Source organism: Passer domesticus, chromosome 7 (assembly GCF_036417665.1).
Source record: "Passer domesticus isolate bPasDom1 chromosome 7, bPasDom1.hap1, whole genome shotgun sequence".
In the NCBI taxonomy this organism is placed as follows: Eukaryota; Metazoa; Chordata; class Aves; order Passeriformes; family Passeridae; genus Passer; species Passer domesticus.
This window is the reverse complement of record NC_087480.1, coordinates 61,322,722-61,336,182: the sequence shown is the minus strand read 5'-3', so window position 1 is coordinate 61,336,182 and position 13,461 is coordinate 61,322,722. Positions and strand designations below refer to the sequence as shown.

Sequence of the window (13,461 nt, the reverse complement as noted above, 5' to 3'; positions counted from 1 at the left end):
GGTGAAATTCTAAAATCTGGATTTGCTGAAGAAATAAAGCCCAGTCTGAACCCAGAATAATTTTTATATCAAACACTGAAGGAGACAGGGCCCATCTCCTACCCAGCCCCAGCAGGGACACTTCAGTCTAACACCAGGAATAAAAGCAGCAATAATTAAAAGAAAAAAAAAAAAAAACAACACCAAAAAAACCCACAACAAACCACAAACATCTCCTTGTTTTCAGGTTAATATAGAAAATAAAAATAGAGGTTGGAAACAGCTGCTCTGGCAATGAACTCCTCGGGCAGCAAATCTGGCCCAAGCCAATTAGCAGGGCTGGAAATGAGGATGAGGAGCTGGGCTTAGCAGGACACCTGCTCCCTCTGCCCCTGGCGCTCCTCAGGTCTCCCTCTGTTGCTATTTTTGTAGGAAACCTGGAATTTGCCTTTTTTTACACGGATTTTTACATTTATTTTCTATATTAAACAGAAAACTGCTCACAGATGCTGATGGTGGTGGAAGGGGAGGTGGCACTGGGCAATACTCACGATGCCATCCCTGTCTGGTGACCCTCTGGAAAGAACAGAAAAAGGAGCTGTGTTAGTGCCCAGACCGCATCAGATTAACTCGTGGAAATTCATTTTTAAATTTTAAAACAAATTAAAGGCAGCTAAACCTGGAGTTTAGGACATCATCAGCACATCTGAGTTACCTGCTCCTTGTGGAACCCACACAAGGTCACGGAACCTTTTCCCTCGTGTTATCAGCTGATGAATTTGAGGTTTATCAGGAAATAAAGTGCTGGGGCTGGCACTGTCCCAGCTGGCTCCTGCACCATCCCACATCCCTGCCCGTGCCCATCCCTTGCAGGGGACAGGAATCCCGTCTGGAGGAATTCCCAGGTTTTCATTCCACCAGGAGGACAGACACTGCTCTGCTGAGGCTCCCCAGGGGCCCAATCCCCAGCTGCCGATGGGATTTGGGCTCGGGGCATCCAGCCGTGCAGGGGACGCCGGGATTTGGGGAATGCAGGTGCCCATGGGATCCACACGGGCTCCTCCGCCTCCCGCACATCCCGGGTTTCCTGCACCGCCACGGAGGTGCCACCAGCTCACACCTGCCTCGGGATCCCTGCTGGGAGCTCCCTGCTCACAGGGAATAGCGGCAGCCCGGAAAGTTCTCCCACTAATCCCTGCTGTGTCCCTTCTCTCCTATTCAGGCTCCATCCCTTTGTGCATGAGTCCCTGAAATCCTCTGGAAGTGGCAAAAATCCCTTCTGCTGTTATGTTTTCCCCTCACTGCGCGATCCCCAGCACAGGGGTGTCACCTCCTGCTTCCATCCCGGCTGGAATTTGGAGAGACCCTCCCTACAGCTCCAGCAGAACCATTCCAGTCCCATCAGCGGCTCCTGGGACCCCTGGAGGTGTGTCGTGGGAGGGTGGTGGCCGGGGGTGGCAGATGCCACCATCCCTCCCTTCTGTCCCGCTCCATCCCCTCCCCTCCTCTCCCTGCTCCATCCCTCCCTCTCCCTGCTCCATCCCCTCTCCTCTCCCTGCTCCATCCCCTCTCCTCTCCCTGCTCCATCCCCTCTCCTCTCCCTGCTCCATCCCCTCTCCTCTCCTCTCCCTGCTCCATCCCCTCTCCTCTCCTCTCCCTGCTCCATCCCCTCTCCTCTCCTCTCCCTGCTCCATCCCCTCTCCTCTCCCTGCTCCATCCCCTCTCCTCTCCCTGCTCCATCCCCTCTCCTCTCCTCTCCTCTCCCTGTTCCATCCCCTCTCCTCTCCTCTCCCTGCTCCATCCCCTCTCCTCTCCTCTCCCTGCTCCATCCCCTCTCCTCTCCTCTCCCTGCTCCATCCCCTCTCCTCTCCTCTCCCTGCTCCATCCCCTCTCCTCTCCCTGCTCCATCCCCTCTCCTCTCCCTGCTCCATCCCCTCTCCTCTCCTCTCCTCTCCCTGCTCCATCCCCTCTCCTCTCCTCTCCCTGCTCCATCCCCTCTCCTCTCCTCTCCCTGCTCCATCCCCTCTCCTCTCCTCTCCCTGCTCCATCCCCTCTCCTCTCCTCTCCCTGTTCCATCCCCTCTCCTCTCCTCTCCCTGCTCCATCCCCTCTCCTCTCCTCTCCCTGCTCCATCCCCTCTCCTCTCCTCTCCTCTCCCGGTTCCATCCCCTCTCCTCTCCCTGCTCCATCCCCTCTCCTCTCCCGGTTCCATCCCCGCTGCCGGCGGGGATCTGGAGAGCGCCCAAAGCCCCTGGGGCCGTGCCCGCGCCGTGACCCCGTCGCGCTAATCACTGCTGCTGCTAATTGCAGCGTCCTCGGGGCGGCCTCTCCGCGCCCTCCCCAGCTCCGGGATCCCTCCCGGGCCCTCCGGGATGGGATAATGGGATAACGGGAGGGATCTCAGCTCTGGATGGGGCAGCCCAGCCCCGGCTCCGGCGGTTTTCCAGGGAGAGGAGGTGCAGAGGAGCCTCACCCCCGGCCACCGGGATAAGCGATGGAGGAACTGAACTCACACCCGGCTGGGGGGATGCCACCGTCCCTGGGGACAGCAGGATGGCACCTCGGGGCTGCACGTCCCTCTTTGGGATGTGCTCCATGTGCCCCCTGCTCTTGGCAGCAGGAACGGCCCGGCAGAGATGCCAGTGCCACCAGGGCCACCTGGCCAGGCCTGTGTCCCTCCAAGCAGCTCCCACCAGGACATAAAACAGCTCAGGGAATGATCCAAATGGAATAAAAGGAAAAACCTCGGAGTTTCTGCTGACCATGGAACACCCGAGCAGAGCTGCAGGAGGGGACTCCCTGCTGCCTGTCCCCTGCTGTCCCCAGGGACTCCCTGCTGCCTGTCCCAGGACCTGCTGGCACAGGCTCCTCGGCCACACCACCTGGGGACATCCACCCCAAAACCACAGCAGTGGTGGCTGAGAATCATGGAATTGTTGGGGCTGGAAAATCCCTCTGAGATCATCAAACCCAAGCACTGCCAGCACTGCCAAGGCCACCTCACATCCCCCAAGTGCCACATCCACAGGGATTTTAAACCCCTCCAGGGATGGGGACTCCTGGGCAGCTGTGCCAGGCTGGAGAACCCTTTCTGTGAAGACATTTTCCAAATATCCAATCTAAATTCCCCCTGGCCCAGCCTGGGGCCGTTCCCTCTGCTCCTGTCCCTGTTCCTGGAGCACAGCCCGACCCCCCGGCTGTCCCCTCCTGGCAGGAGCTGTGCAGAGCCACAAGGGCCCCTGAGCCTCCTTTGCTCCAGGCTGAGCCCCTTCCCAGCTCCTCAGGGATTCTCCAGCCCCTTCCCAGCTCCTCAGGGATTCTCCAGCCCCTTCCCAGCTCCTCAGGGATTCTCCAGCCCCTTCCCAGCTCCCCCAGGGATTCTCCAGCCCCTTCCCAGCTCCCCCAGCCTCTCCTGGGGCTCCAGCCCAGGCTCAGCCCTCACACACAGCACCCCCCAACAGATGTGGGAAGAATCCAGATGTTTTCTGGGAAGTGAAACCCTGTGCTGCACCAGACCCTGCACAAACATCTCTGTAAATCGAATTTGCATCTCCAACCAGCTCTAAAGAGCAGAGAGCAATCTGCTCCAGCTCCAAGTCATCCTTTTCCACCCGTCCCCAAAAACCCCAAGAGCTCCCAGGAAATCCCACACTTGCTGCACGTGCAGGGAACAGCTGGAATGTGTCTGCCATAAAACTCCACCCGAAGCCAACAAGGGCCCGGGATGCCCCAAATTCCTGCTCGGAGCCCAGCCAGGCCTCCCAGCTCTGATCACTCACGTGGAATCAGTGTCCTTTTCTTTCTTGCGTATGCCAAAGGCCTTCCTGGTGCGCTTTTTCAGTCCTGGGGAAGGATCACAGAGCAGAAGGAATTATGAATGTACCCCCCACAAACCCCCCTCCAGCTCCTCAGCCCCTCCCCGGCTGCAGCCCACAAACGAGGCGAAAGAAGGGAAGAGCCAAGGGATCACAGCATTAAGGGACTGCATTAAGGGTGTGGGGACATTTCTTTCTGCCATTAATTCGTTCATTTGACACCAATTAACTCCCTCCCAGTGTGTGGGACCAGTTATTTCCCACTTAATATTCCACTCTCAATATTTATTTCCCAGTTATTATTTCCCAGTTATTTATTAGAGTTATTATTTCCAGTTGTTTCACAGTTATTATTTCCCAGTTAATTGTTTCACAGTCAATACTTCCCAGTTCATATTTCCCAGTCAATGTTTGCCTTGCAGTTATTATTTCCCAGCTAATATTTATTTCACCATTAATATTTCCCAGTCATTATTTCCCACTCAAAATTTGTTTCACATATATTATTTTCCAGCTAATCATTCCACAGTTATTATTTCCCACTCAATATTTCAGTTATTATTTCCCAGTTAATATTTATTTCACAGTTATTTTTTTCCAGTTAATTGTTTCACAGTTAATATTTCCCAGTTAATATTTATTTCCCAGTTCATGTTCTTTTTCACATTTAATATTTTTCAGTTAATTCTTTCACAGTCAAGATTTCCCAGCTAATATTTGTTTCCGAGTCAATATTTCCCACTCAATATTAGTTTTGCAGTTATTATTTCCCAGCTAATATGTATTTCCCAGTAAATATTCCCCACTCATTATTTCCCAGTTAATATTTCCCACTCATTATTTGTTTCGCAGTCAATATTGTTTTCAGTTAGTATTTCCCAGTTAATATTTGTTTCCCAGTCGATATTTCCCAGCTATTATTCCCAATATTCCTGTCTTCCTGACTCCCTCCTTTCCCGTGCTGTTTGTGGGCACTGCTGAAAGGAGGCAGATCCCTCCTGGGTGTTAAATCCCAGTTTAAACCCGAGTTTGATGGTGCTCAGCACTGGTTTTGATCTGCTCCATGCCTGGCACCAAGGATTCCAGAGCCAGGGGGGAACCCTGGAATTCCAGAGGCCCAGGAGCAGCAGGCACACCACAGCCCTTGGGGAGCAGGAGGAGCACAGCGGGTTCCTCCAAGCTGTTCCCTCTTTTTGCAGAATTCCAGGATGGTTTGGGATTCCAGGGGATTTCAGAGCTCACCCTGCTCCCCACGGGCAGGGACATCTTCCCCATCCTGGCTTTTCCAGCCTGTGGGATCCACACATTCCACAAAACCAGCTGAGCCCCACAGGCTCATCCTGCCCCATTCCTGGCTCCGCTTTCCCACATCCATCCTCCGCTTTCCCACATCCATCCTCTTTGCTCCGCTTTCCCAAATCCATCCTTTTTGCTCCGCTTTCCCACATCCATCCTCTTTGCTCCGCTTTCCCACATCCATCCTTTGCTTTGCTTTCCCAAATCCATCCTCTGCTCCGCTTTCCCACATCCATCCCTTTTGCTCCGCTTTCCCACATCCATCCTTTTTGCTCCGCTTTCCCACATCCATCCCTTTTGCTCCGCTTTCCCACATCCATCCCTTTTGCTCCGCTTTCCCACATCCATCCCTTTTGCTCCGCTTTCCCACATCCATCCTTTTTGCTCCGCTTTCCCACATCCATCCCTTTTGCTCCGCTTTCCCACATCCATCCCTTTTGCTCCGCTTTCCCACATCCATCCCTTTTGCTCCGCTTTCCCACATCCATCTTCTGCTTTCCCAAATCCATCCTTTGCTTTGCCAAATCCATCCTGCGCTCCGCTTTCCCACATCCATCCTTTTTGCTCCGCTTTCCCACATCCACCCTCTGCTCCGCTTTCCCACATCCACCCTCTGCTTTCCCAAATCCATCCTTTTTGCTCCGCTTTCCCAAATCCATCCTTTTTGCTCCGCTTTCCCAAATCCATCCTTTTTGCTCCGCTTTCCCAAATCCATCCCTTTTGCTCTGCTTTCCCACATCCATCCTGTGCTCCGCTTTCCCACATCCATCCTTTCAGCCCCAAGCAGACCAGAGGGGCTGAAGGCCCCCGGGCTGAGCTGCTGCTAGAGCAGAACCCCAAATGTGGCAGGAACGTGCTCGGGAGCTGGGTTATGTAACAGCTCCATCTGCTCAGGGTGCTGGAAGCTCCAGGGGAGGGGGAAAAACCAGGAATCTTTGGGAAAAGAGAAGCAAAGGGAGCTCTGCCTGTGGAGGGGTGCTGGGAGGAACCCCACATCCCCCTGCAGTGACTGAGAGCAAACCCCACAACCCCAGCGGGTGCCCACAGAGGGACACAGCTGGGGGACAATCCCAGGGTGGCATTTCCCAGCTCCCGAGCCCCTGGAGCAGGGAATTCCCCATCCCGAGGAGCAGGGCTGGGCTGAGGTTGGGATCTGCCCCTCCAGTGCCCTGCCAGGAGCTTTCAGGGCTGAAGCTCCCCAAAACCTGTCCTGGCAAGACTCAGCCTTACAAACAGTAACAAAAAACCTCGTCCATGAAGGTGCCAGCCCCGAGCCACGGGAATTCCACGGGAATTCCACAGGAACTCTCTGGGCTGGAGGTGCCAGGGCTGCCAGAACAGACCCGGCTGAAGCTGCTGCTGGCTGATCTCTCCTCAGCCACAACATCCTCTCCAAACCCAGCACCAGCCGCCTCCAAACCCCTTTTGCCCTGCTATCCATAAGAATTCCGCAATTTTAAAACTCTGTTTTACAACTCCGAAATTTTCTGCTTTATTCTTAAGGACCAACATCATTTTCTGCAGCAAAAACTGAATTCTAGGAGCAAACCAACCCTGTTCCCCCAAATCCAGCCCTTCACCCTCCACCCCCAGGTTGTCTCTGGACCCCCAAACACTGATTTTTTTTAAATTTAAATTTAAGTTTTAAATATTGAGGTAGGTCCCTGGAGGGAAAATTATTCACTTGGGAGCATGGAACTCATGAGGAAAACAGCTCTCCAAGAGGAAACACAGTGTGGATGCTCTTTGTGATGATTAAAAGTAAAAAACTGCTTGAAATGAATTCTGCTTCATCTGTGCACGAAGATAAAATTTATCTGTGACAGACCGAGGAGCAGGGAAAGAAGGAGAGGAGGGAAAAATGAAATAATCACCCTCAGGATGGATTTTTCTTTGGTTTGGGTGTGGGGGGTTTTCAGAGCTGGATTTGAGCAGCCTCAAAACATTTTTTTTCACGTAGGAAAAGCTGATTTTCATTTATAAAACTTACATTGATATTGTTTTTAAAGACTGTGTTTGACTCAAATTGGCTGTAATTTTTTTATATTTATCCTGTTGGTTACAAGGTGCTCATGTGTGAATGTGTAAGACTTTTTTATGGGTGTTTACATTATTTTTTGTGGATTCTTATGGGATGGATCTTTTGTTATGACAGGTGTAACTTATTTTTCTTGGCAATAATAGGTTGTTATGTAAACTGATTCTCATTCTTTAGATTCTTTCTTATGGGAATTGACTAACTGCACTTAGCTAAGCCACAATTTCATAAGGCCTTTCTTTTATATTATTTTTGTAGGCATTTCATGTAATGTAAATAAATTATAAATATATAATTGTATAATAATATAACATAATATATATAATATATATAAACACATATATTATATATATAAAGGTAAATAAATTTTGTCTAAAAATAACAATTTTTTTGTAGGTAACACCACCCTACCTTAAAATTTAATTTTCTTGTCCTTTGCTTTGCCCAGGACACTCAAACCTCCAAATTCCTCCTAAATTCCTTGGGAGAGCCCAAAATTGTGGGAACCCCAGGAGAGAACAACCCTGCCTGTGCTCAGCACAGCAAAACAAAGCTCCTGAAATCCTCAGGTACTCCCAGAGGGAAAAGTCACGCAGTAAATTCAATTCTAAGGCAGGTTAATGCTACATCCAAATAAAAATAGTATAAAAGAAAAATATAAAATTGTGGTTGAGCGAGGCCTGCTGCTCCAGCTAAGTGCAGTCAGTTAATTCCCATAAGAAAAAATCTAAAGAATGAGTTTACATAGCAACCTATTATTGCCAAGAAAAATAAGTTACACCTGTCATAACAAAATAACAAACAATAATAATAATAAACAGTAACTCTAACCCATAAGAATCCATCAAAAATAATGTAAAAACCTATAAAACAAGTCTGGCACATGCACACACAAGCACCTTGTAACCAACAGGATAAATGGCAAAAAAATCACAGCCAATTCGAGTGAAGCACAAAACCTCTAAAAATGACAGAAATATAAGATTTGTAAATAAAAATCAGCTTTTCCTACGTGAAAAACCTGCTGTGCTGCAGCAGGGAGAACCCCACAGGCCCTAAATCACATCCCAGTCCAAACCCGCCCCTCCCAGCTCTGGGGCTCTGCGGGTCACCCCACAGCCCGGAGGTTTGGGTGTAAATCGGGCATTTTATCTGGGATGGGCACTCGCTGCCGTGCCAGGGCTGGAGAGCCCTTCCCGTGAGGGAACATTCCCAAAAACCCAGCCCCAACCTCCCTGGGATTGCCAGGATCAATTAGTGCCACTGCTCCTCCTCTCCCAAGACTGGGTCGGGATTCCAGCCACAAACTCTGGATAAATCCCATTTTCCTTTATGTTCCTCCACTCCAATCCAAATATTGGATCTGGATTCCTGCTAAAACTCTGGATAAATCCCATTTTCCTTCATAGTCCTCCTCTCCCGAAACTGAGTTGGGATTCCAGCCACAAATTCTGGATAAATCCCATTTTCCTTCATTTTCCTCTACTCCAATCCCAATACTGGATCTGGATTCCAGCCACAAACTTTGCATAAATCCCATTTTCCTTCATGTTCCACCTCTCCAATCCCAAAAACAGGTTGAGACCCCACCGATTCTGGATAATTCCTCCTCTCCAATCCCAACACCGGGTTGGAATTCCTGCCACAAACTCTGGCTAAATCCCACTTTCCTTCATGTTCCACGTCTCCAATCCCAAAATCAGGTTGGGATTCCACAAACTCTGGATAAATCCCATTTTCCTTCATAGTCCTCCTCTACCCAAAACTGAGTTGGGATTCCAGGTGCAAACTCTGGGTCAATCCCATTTTCCTTTGCATTCCTCCACTCCAATCCCAATACTGGATCTGGATTCCTGCTAAAACTCTGGATAAATCCCATTTTCCTTCATAGTCCTCCTCTCCAATCCCAATACTAGGCTGGGTTTCCACAAATCCTAATAAATTTTATATTATATATTTTTAATTGTTTTATATTTTATAATGCAATATATGCAATATTAGATCTTTTATATATGACATTTTCTAGTATTTTATATTAATTATATGTATTATATTTTATATTATTATTTTATAGTATTGTACATTATTTTATCCTATTATATGATATTTTATTCATTGCATTTTCTAGTATTTTATATTATTTTATAATACTGTATATGATCTGGTTTGTATTTTATATACTGTATTTTACATTATTTTATATGACATGTTATAGTAACATATATTAATCATTCTATATTAATTAATTTTATTTAATTTAATATAATTCTATATCAATTAATTTCATGTCCAAGGCCAGGCTGGACAGGGCTTGGAAGAACCTGGGATATCGGGAATTGTCCCTGACCTGGCAGGGCTGGAATGGGATGAGCTTGAAGGTGGTTCCAACCCAAACCATTCCAGGATTATTTTATTATTCATTAATGATTAATATAAACTCTAATAACAAGGCACGCCTGTAATGGTTCCCATAAATCTAACATTATATGTTATTTGATGTATTTATTTAATTTATTTAATTTATTTAATTTATTTAATTTATTTAATTTATTTAATTTATTTAATTTATTTAATTTATTTAATTTATTTAATTTATTTAATTTATTTAATTTATTTGTGGGGCTGCTGGAAGTCCTTGGCGCAGCTGGAGCAGGGGCAGCCTGGGAAATCTCATCCTTCCTGCTCCAGTTATCCCAAAATTCCTGAAATCTGCCACTAATTATCCCAGCCTCAGCTTTTCAATTCCTGACCAGGTGCAGGTGGAGAATTTTAAGATTTTTTTCCTCAATACATTGTCTAAAAACCAAACCAAACACAAAGACACCAAAGAAGAAAACCAGAATTTAAACCCAAATTCCCAAATGCCAATCCCAGAGGAGCTTTTCCCAGTCTGGGTGGGTAAGGAAATATTTTCCCAGACAATTCAGGATTTAAAATCTGCTTTAAAACAAACTTCCCACTGCCAGCACCAATCCAGAGTAAAGTGGGACGTGCTGGGGAATTCCCCTTCCCCATCCCACACCGAAACTTCCTGGGCAAGGCAGGGCAGGAATTCCCACAGGGCAGCCCCAAAAATGAAAATGGAAAAAAAATTTAAAATTTAAAGGGAAAACACTACAATTGAAAAAATAACCTTAAAATGGGGGGGGGGGGGAATTAATAACCTTAAAATGGGGGGGAAAATTAATAACCTTAAAATGGGGGGGGAAAATTAATAACCTTAAAATGGGGGGGGGAAAATTAATAACCTTAAAATGGGGGGGGAAAATTAATAACCTTAAAATGGGGGGGGAAAATTAATAACCTTAAAATGGGGGGGGAAAATTAATAACCTTAAAATGGGGGGGGAAAATCAATAACCTTAAAATGGGGGGGGAAATTAATAACCTTAAAATGGGGGGGGGGGAAATTAATAACCTTAAAATGGGGGGGGGAATAAATATAATTAACATTAAGACAGGGGGGAAAAAATAAATAACATTGAGACGGGGGGGAAAAAATAACACTAAGACAGGGAAAAAATAACATTAAAAAATAACATTAAAATTAAAAAAAAAAAATTAAAATTAAAACTAATTGAAGAACCTAAAAGAACTCAGTTTTGGGGGATTTCAGTAGCAGCAGCTGGAAGGCCTGGCAGCCCCGCTGCTCTGTCACACCCGGAGCAGAGCAGAGCACAGAACCCTTCGGAAGCGCCAGGAAGAGGCGCCTGTGCTGGGGCTTTGTCCTAAACCACAGAGGGGGGAAAATGTCACGTGCACGGGCTGGGAATAAAGAAATGAGGTAAAGATTGGCTGGGAGGAAAATGGGAAAAAAAAAAATATATATATATGGGGGGGAAAAAAAATACATATATATATATGGGAAATAATTCTATTTTTATATATGGGGAAATGATATCGAGAGATCTAGGTATATGGGAAAATGTTAGAGATAGTTACAGGTAGATAAATAGCACATATATTTAATTTTATATATATGAGAAAAGTGTTACAGACATCTACACATGGGAAAAGTGTTTTATGTGTATATATGGGGAAAAGTGTTTTATATGCACATATGGGGAAAAAATTTTATATATATGGGGAAAATTTTATATATGGAAAAAATTCAATATATATATGGGAAAAAATTATATATATGTATGGGAATTTTTTAAAATATATCCCTATAGGGGAATTTTTTAAAATCTGTATATGGGAAAAATGTTATATCTATAACAATATGGGGAACTTTTTTTTATATACGGGAAAAATTTATATACATATGGCAAATTTTAAAATATATATATTTGAGGAAATTCTGTATAAATATAAGTAGGAAAGGGGCAGAATTCCCAGTCCCTCCCCTGCCGAGGCAGATGGATCCTCACTGTCAGGTCTGGAGCATCCCGGCACTTCCAGGTCACTGCTCAGGGGAGGAGCTCTGCCTTCCCCTCCTCCCCGGCTTTTCCTTCATTTTCCTCCTCTCCAATCCCAATACTGCCACAAATTCTGGATAAATCCCATTTTCCTTCACGTTCCTCCTTTCCAATCCCAATACTGGATCTAGATTCCTGTAACAAACTCTGGGTTAATCCCATTTTCCTTCATAGTCCTCCTCTCCAATCCCAATACTGGGTTGGGGTTTCACAAACTCTGGATAAATCCCATTTTCCTTCACATTCCTCGTCTCCAATCCCAAAATCCGGTTGGGATTCCTGACACATTCTGGGTTAATCCCATTTCCCTTCATGTTCCTCCTCTCCAATCCCAAAACTGGATCTGGATTCCTGCCACAAACTCTGGGTTAATCCCATTTTTCACCTCCAGCAGCTCTGGGGGCTCAACATCAACATTTAGGGCAGGATTTCCCCCAAATCCAGTTTTTAAGGGATAAAACCCCGCCCTGGGGGTCCGAGGTGAGCAGCCCTGACCTCACCTGGAATTTTCCTTCCTGCAATCCCTGAACAGAGCGAGGCCGGTGAATCACACAGGAAATTCCTGCCTTGGCAGGAAACCCCAAATTCCTGCGTTTGGGCACCAGCTCCAGATGCCCAAGGGCACATTTTAAACTGGGCTCACCCCAAGGAGGAGCTTTGTCTTTTTTTATTTAGGTTTTGCCTTATTTTTCTGGGTTTTACCACTTTTTTCCCCCCAGGTTTTCCCCCTTTTTTCTCTTTACGTTCTGCCACGTTTCTTTTCCCAGGTTTTGCCTCTTTTTATTGTTTGGGGTTTTTTGTTTGTTTGGTTTGGTTTTTGTTGTTGTTTTTGAACCCCAAACCCAAGAGCTCCAGAGCTTTTTTCCACTTCTCTTCCAAGCTTTCCCCTCCCAAGGCCTCATTCCCACAAAATCCCTCCCTGACAGCCCAAACCCACCTGGATCAGCCCCCCAAAAACATCCCAAAATTCTCCAAGCACATCTTTGGTCTTGAGCGTGGTGGGATGTCCCCACCCCCAGCCCAATCCCTGGATCAGGCTCAGCATTTCCTGGGAAAAGAGGGAAAAAATCTCCTCCTACGTCCTCAAAAAGTGGTTTCCTTCCCAGTTCTGCAGAAAATTCCAGCAGGTCTGGAAGAATCCATCTCGGAGGGCAAAGATGGGGATATCCTGCACCAAGCCCTGGCTCTCCTTGGAGCCAAACACTTCTGACCCAGCTCTGGGAAATCCCGCTCCTGACTCCCTGTTCTGGGAATTTCCGGGATGGTTTTCCATCCATCACTGAATTCATGATGTTTCATCAAACCTCTGGTGGCTTTCTTAAAGAAAAAACCCAAATTTTGCCTCCTCAACTCCAAAACTCCCCCAAATTTTGCCTCCTCAACTCCAAAACTCCCCCAAATTTTGCCTCCTCAACTCCAAAACTCCCCCAAATTTTGCCTCCTCAACTCCAAAACTCCCCCAAATTTTCCCAGGTAATTTCCTTGCTGAGTCCCGCAGACCACACCGAGCACATTCAAACAAAGTTGACTGCAGCCAGACCACCTGAAAATAAAGTTGATTTTCAACCAACAAAAAGGATTTTTGGGCTGTGCCCTTGGTGCCTCTGGGCCCAGCAATCCCAAAATGGAGCCCACCAGGGCCAAAAGATGATTCCAGAAGGATTTTCCAGTTTGGATGTGACCGGAGAGTCCCAGACTGGTTTGGGTTGGGAGGGACCTTGGATCCCACCCCAGCCCTGCCGTGGGCTGGGACACTTCCACTGTCCCCAGCTGGGCAGAACATTCCCATGGAATCCCCTGGGTGACCCAACTCCCCAGTTTTGGAGAAATTCCCACTCTGGGAAGGCTCCTCCCCTGTTCTGGGCTCTGGAGGAGGGAAAGCAGGACGAGCTTCTCCAAAGGAAGCACCCTGCT

At 47.1% G+C, this 13,461-nt stretch overlaps 1 protein-coding gene across 1 annotated transcript in view; it reads right to left on the bottom strand.

Moving 5' to 3' along the window:
- Positions 1 to 13,461, bottom strand: part of SGIP1 (SH3GL interacting endocytic adaptor 1) — a 52,012-nt gene that overhangs the window by 35,760 nt on the left and 2,791 nt on the right. Inside the window, exons 2-3 of the mRNA XM_064429160.1 lie at positions 3,758 to 3,821; positions 531 to 555 (exon numbers count right to left, since the gene is read on the bottom strand). Of these exons, the coding sequence (XP_064285230.1) occupies positions 531 to 555; positions 3,758 to 3,821 (89 nt within the window). The remainder of the gene's footprint in view (positions 1 to 530; positions 556 to 3,757; positions 3,822 to 13,461) is intronic.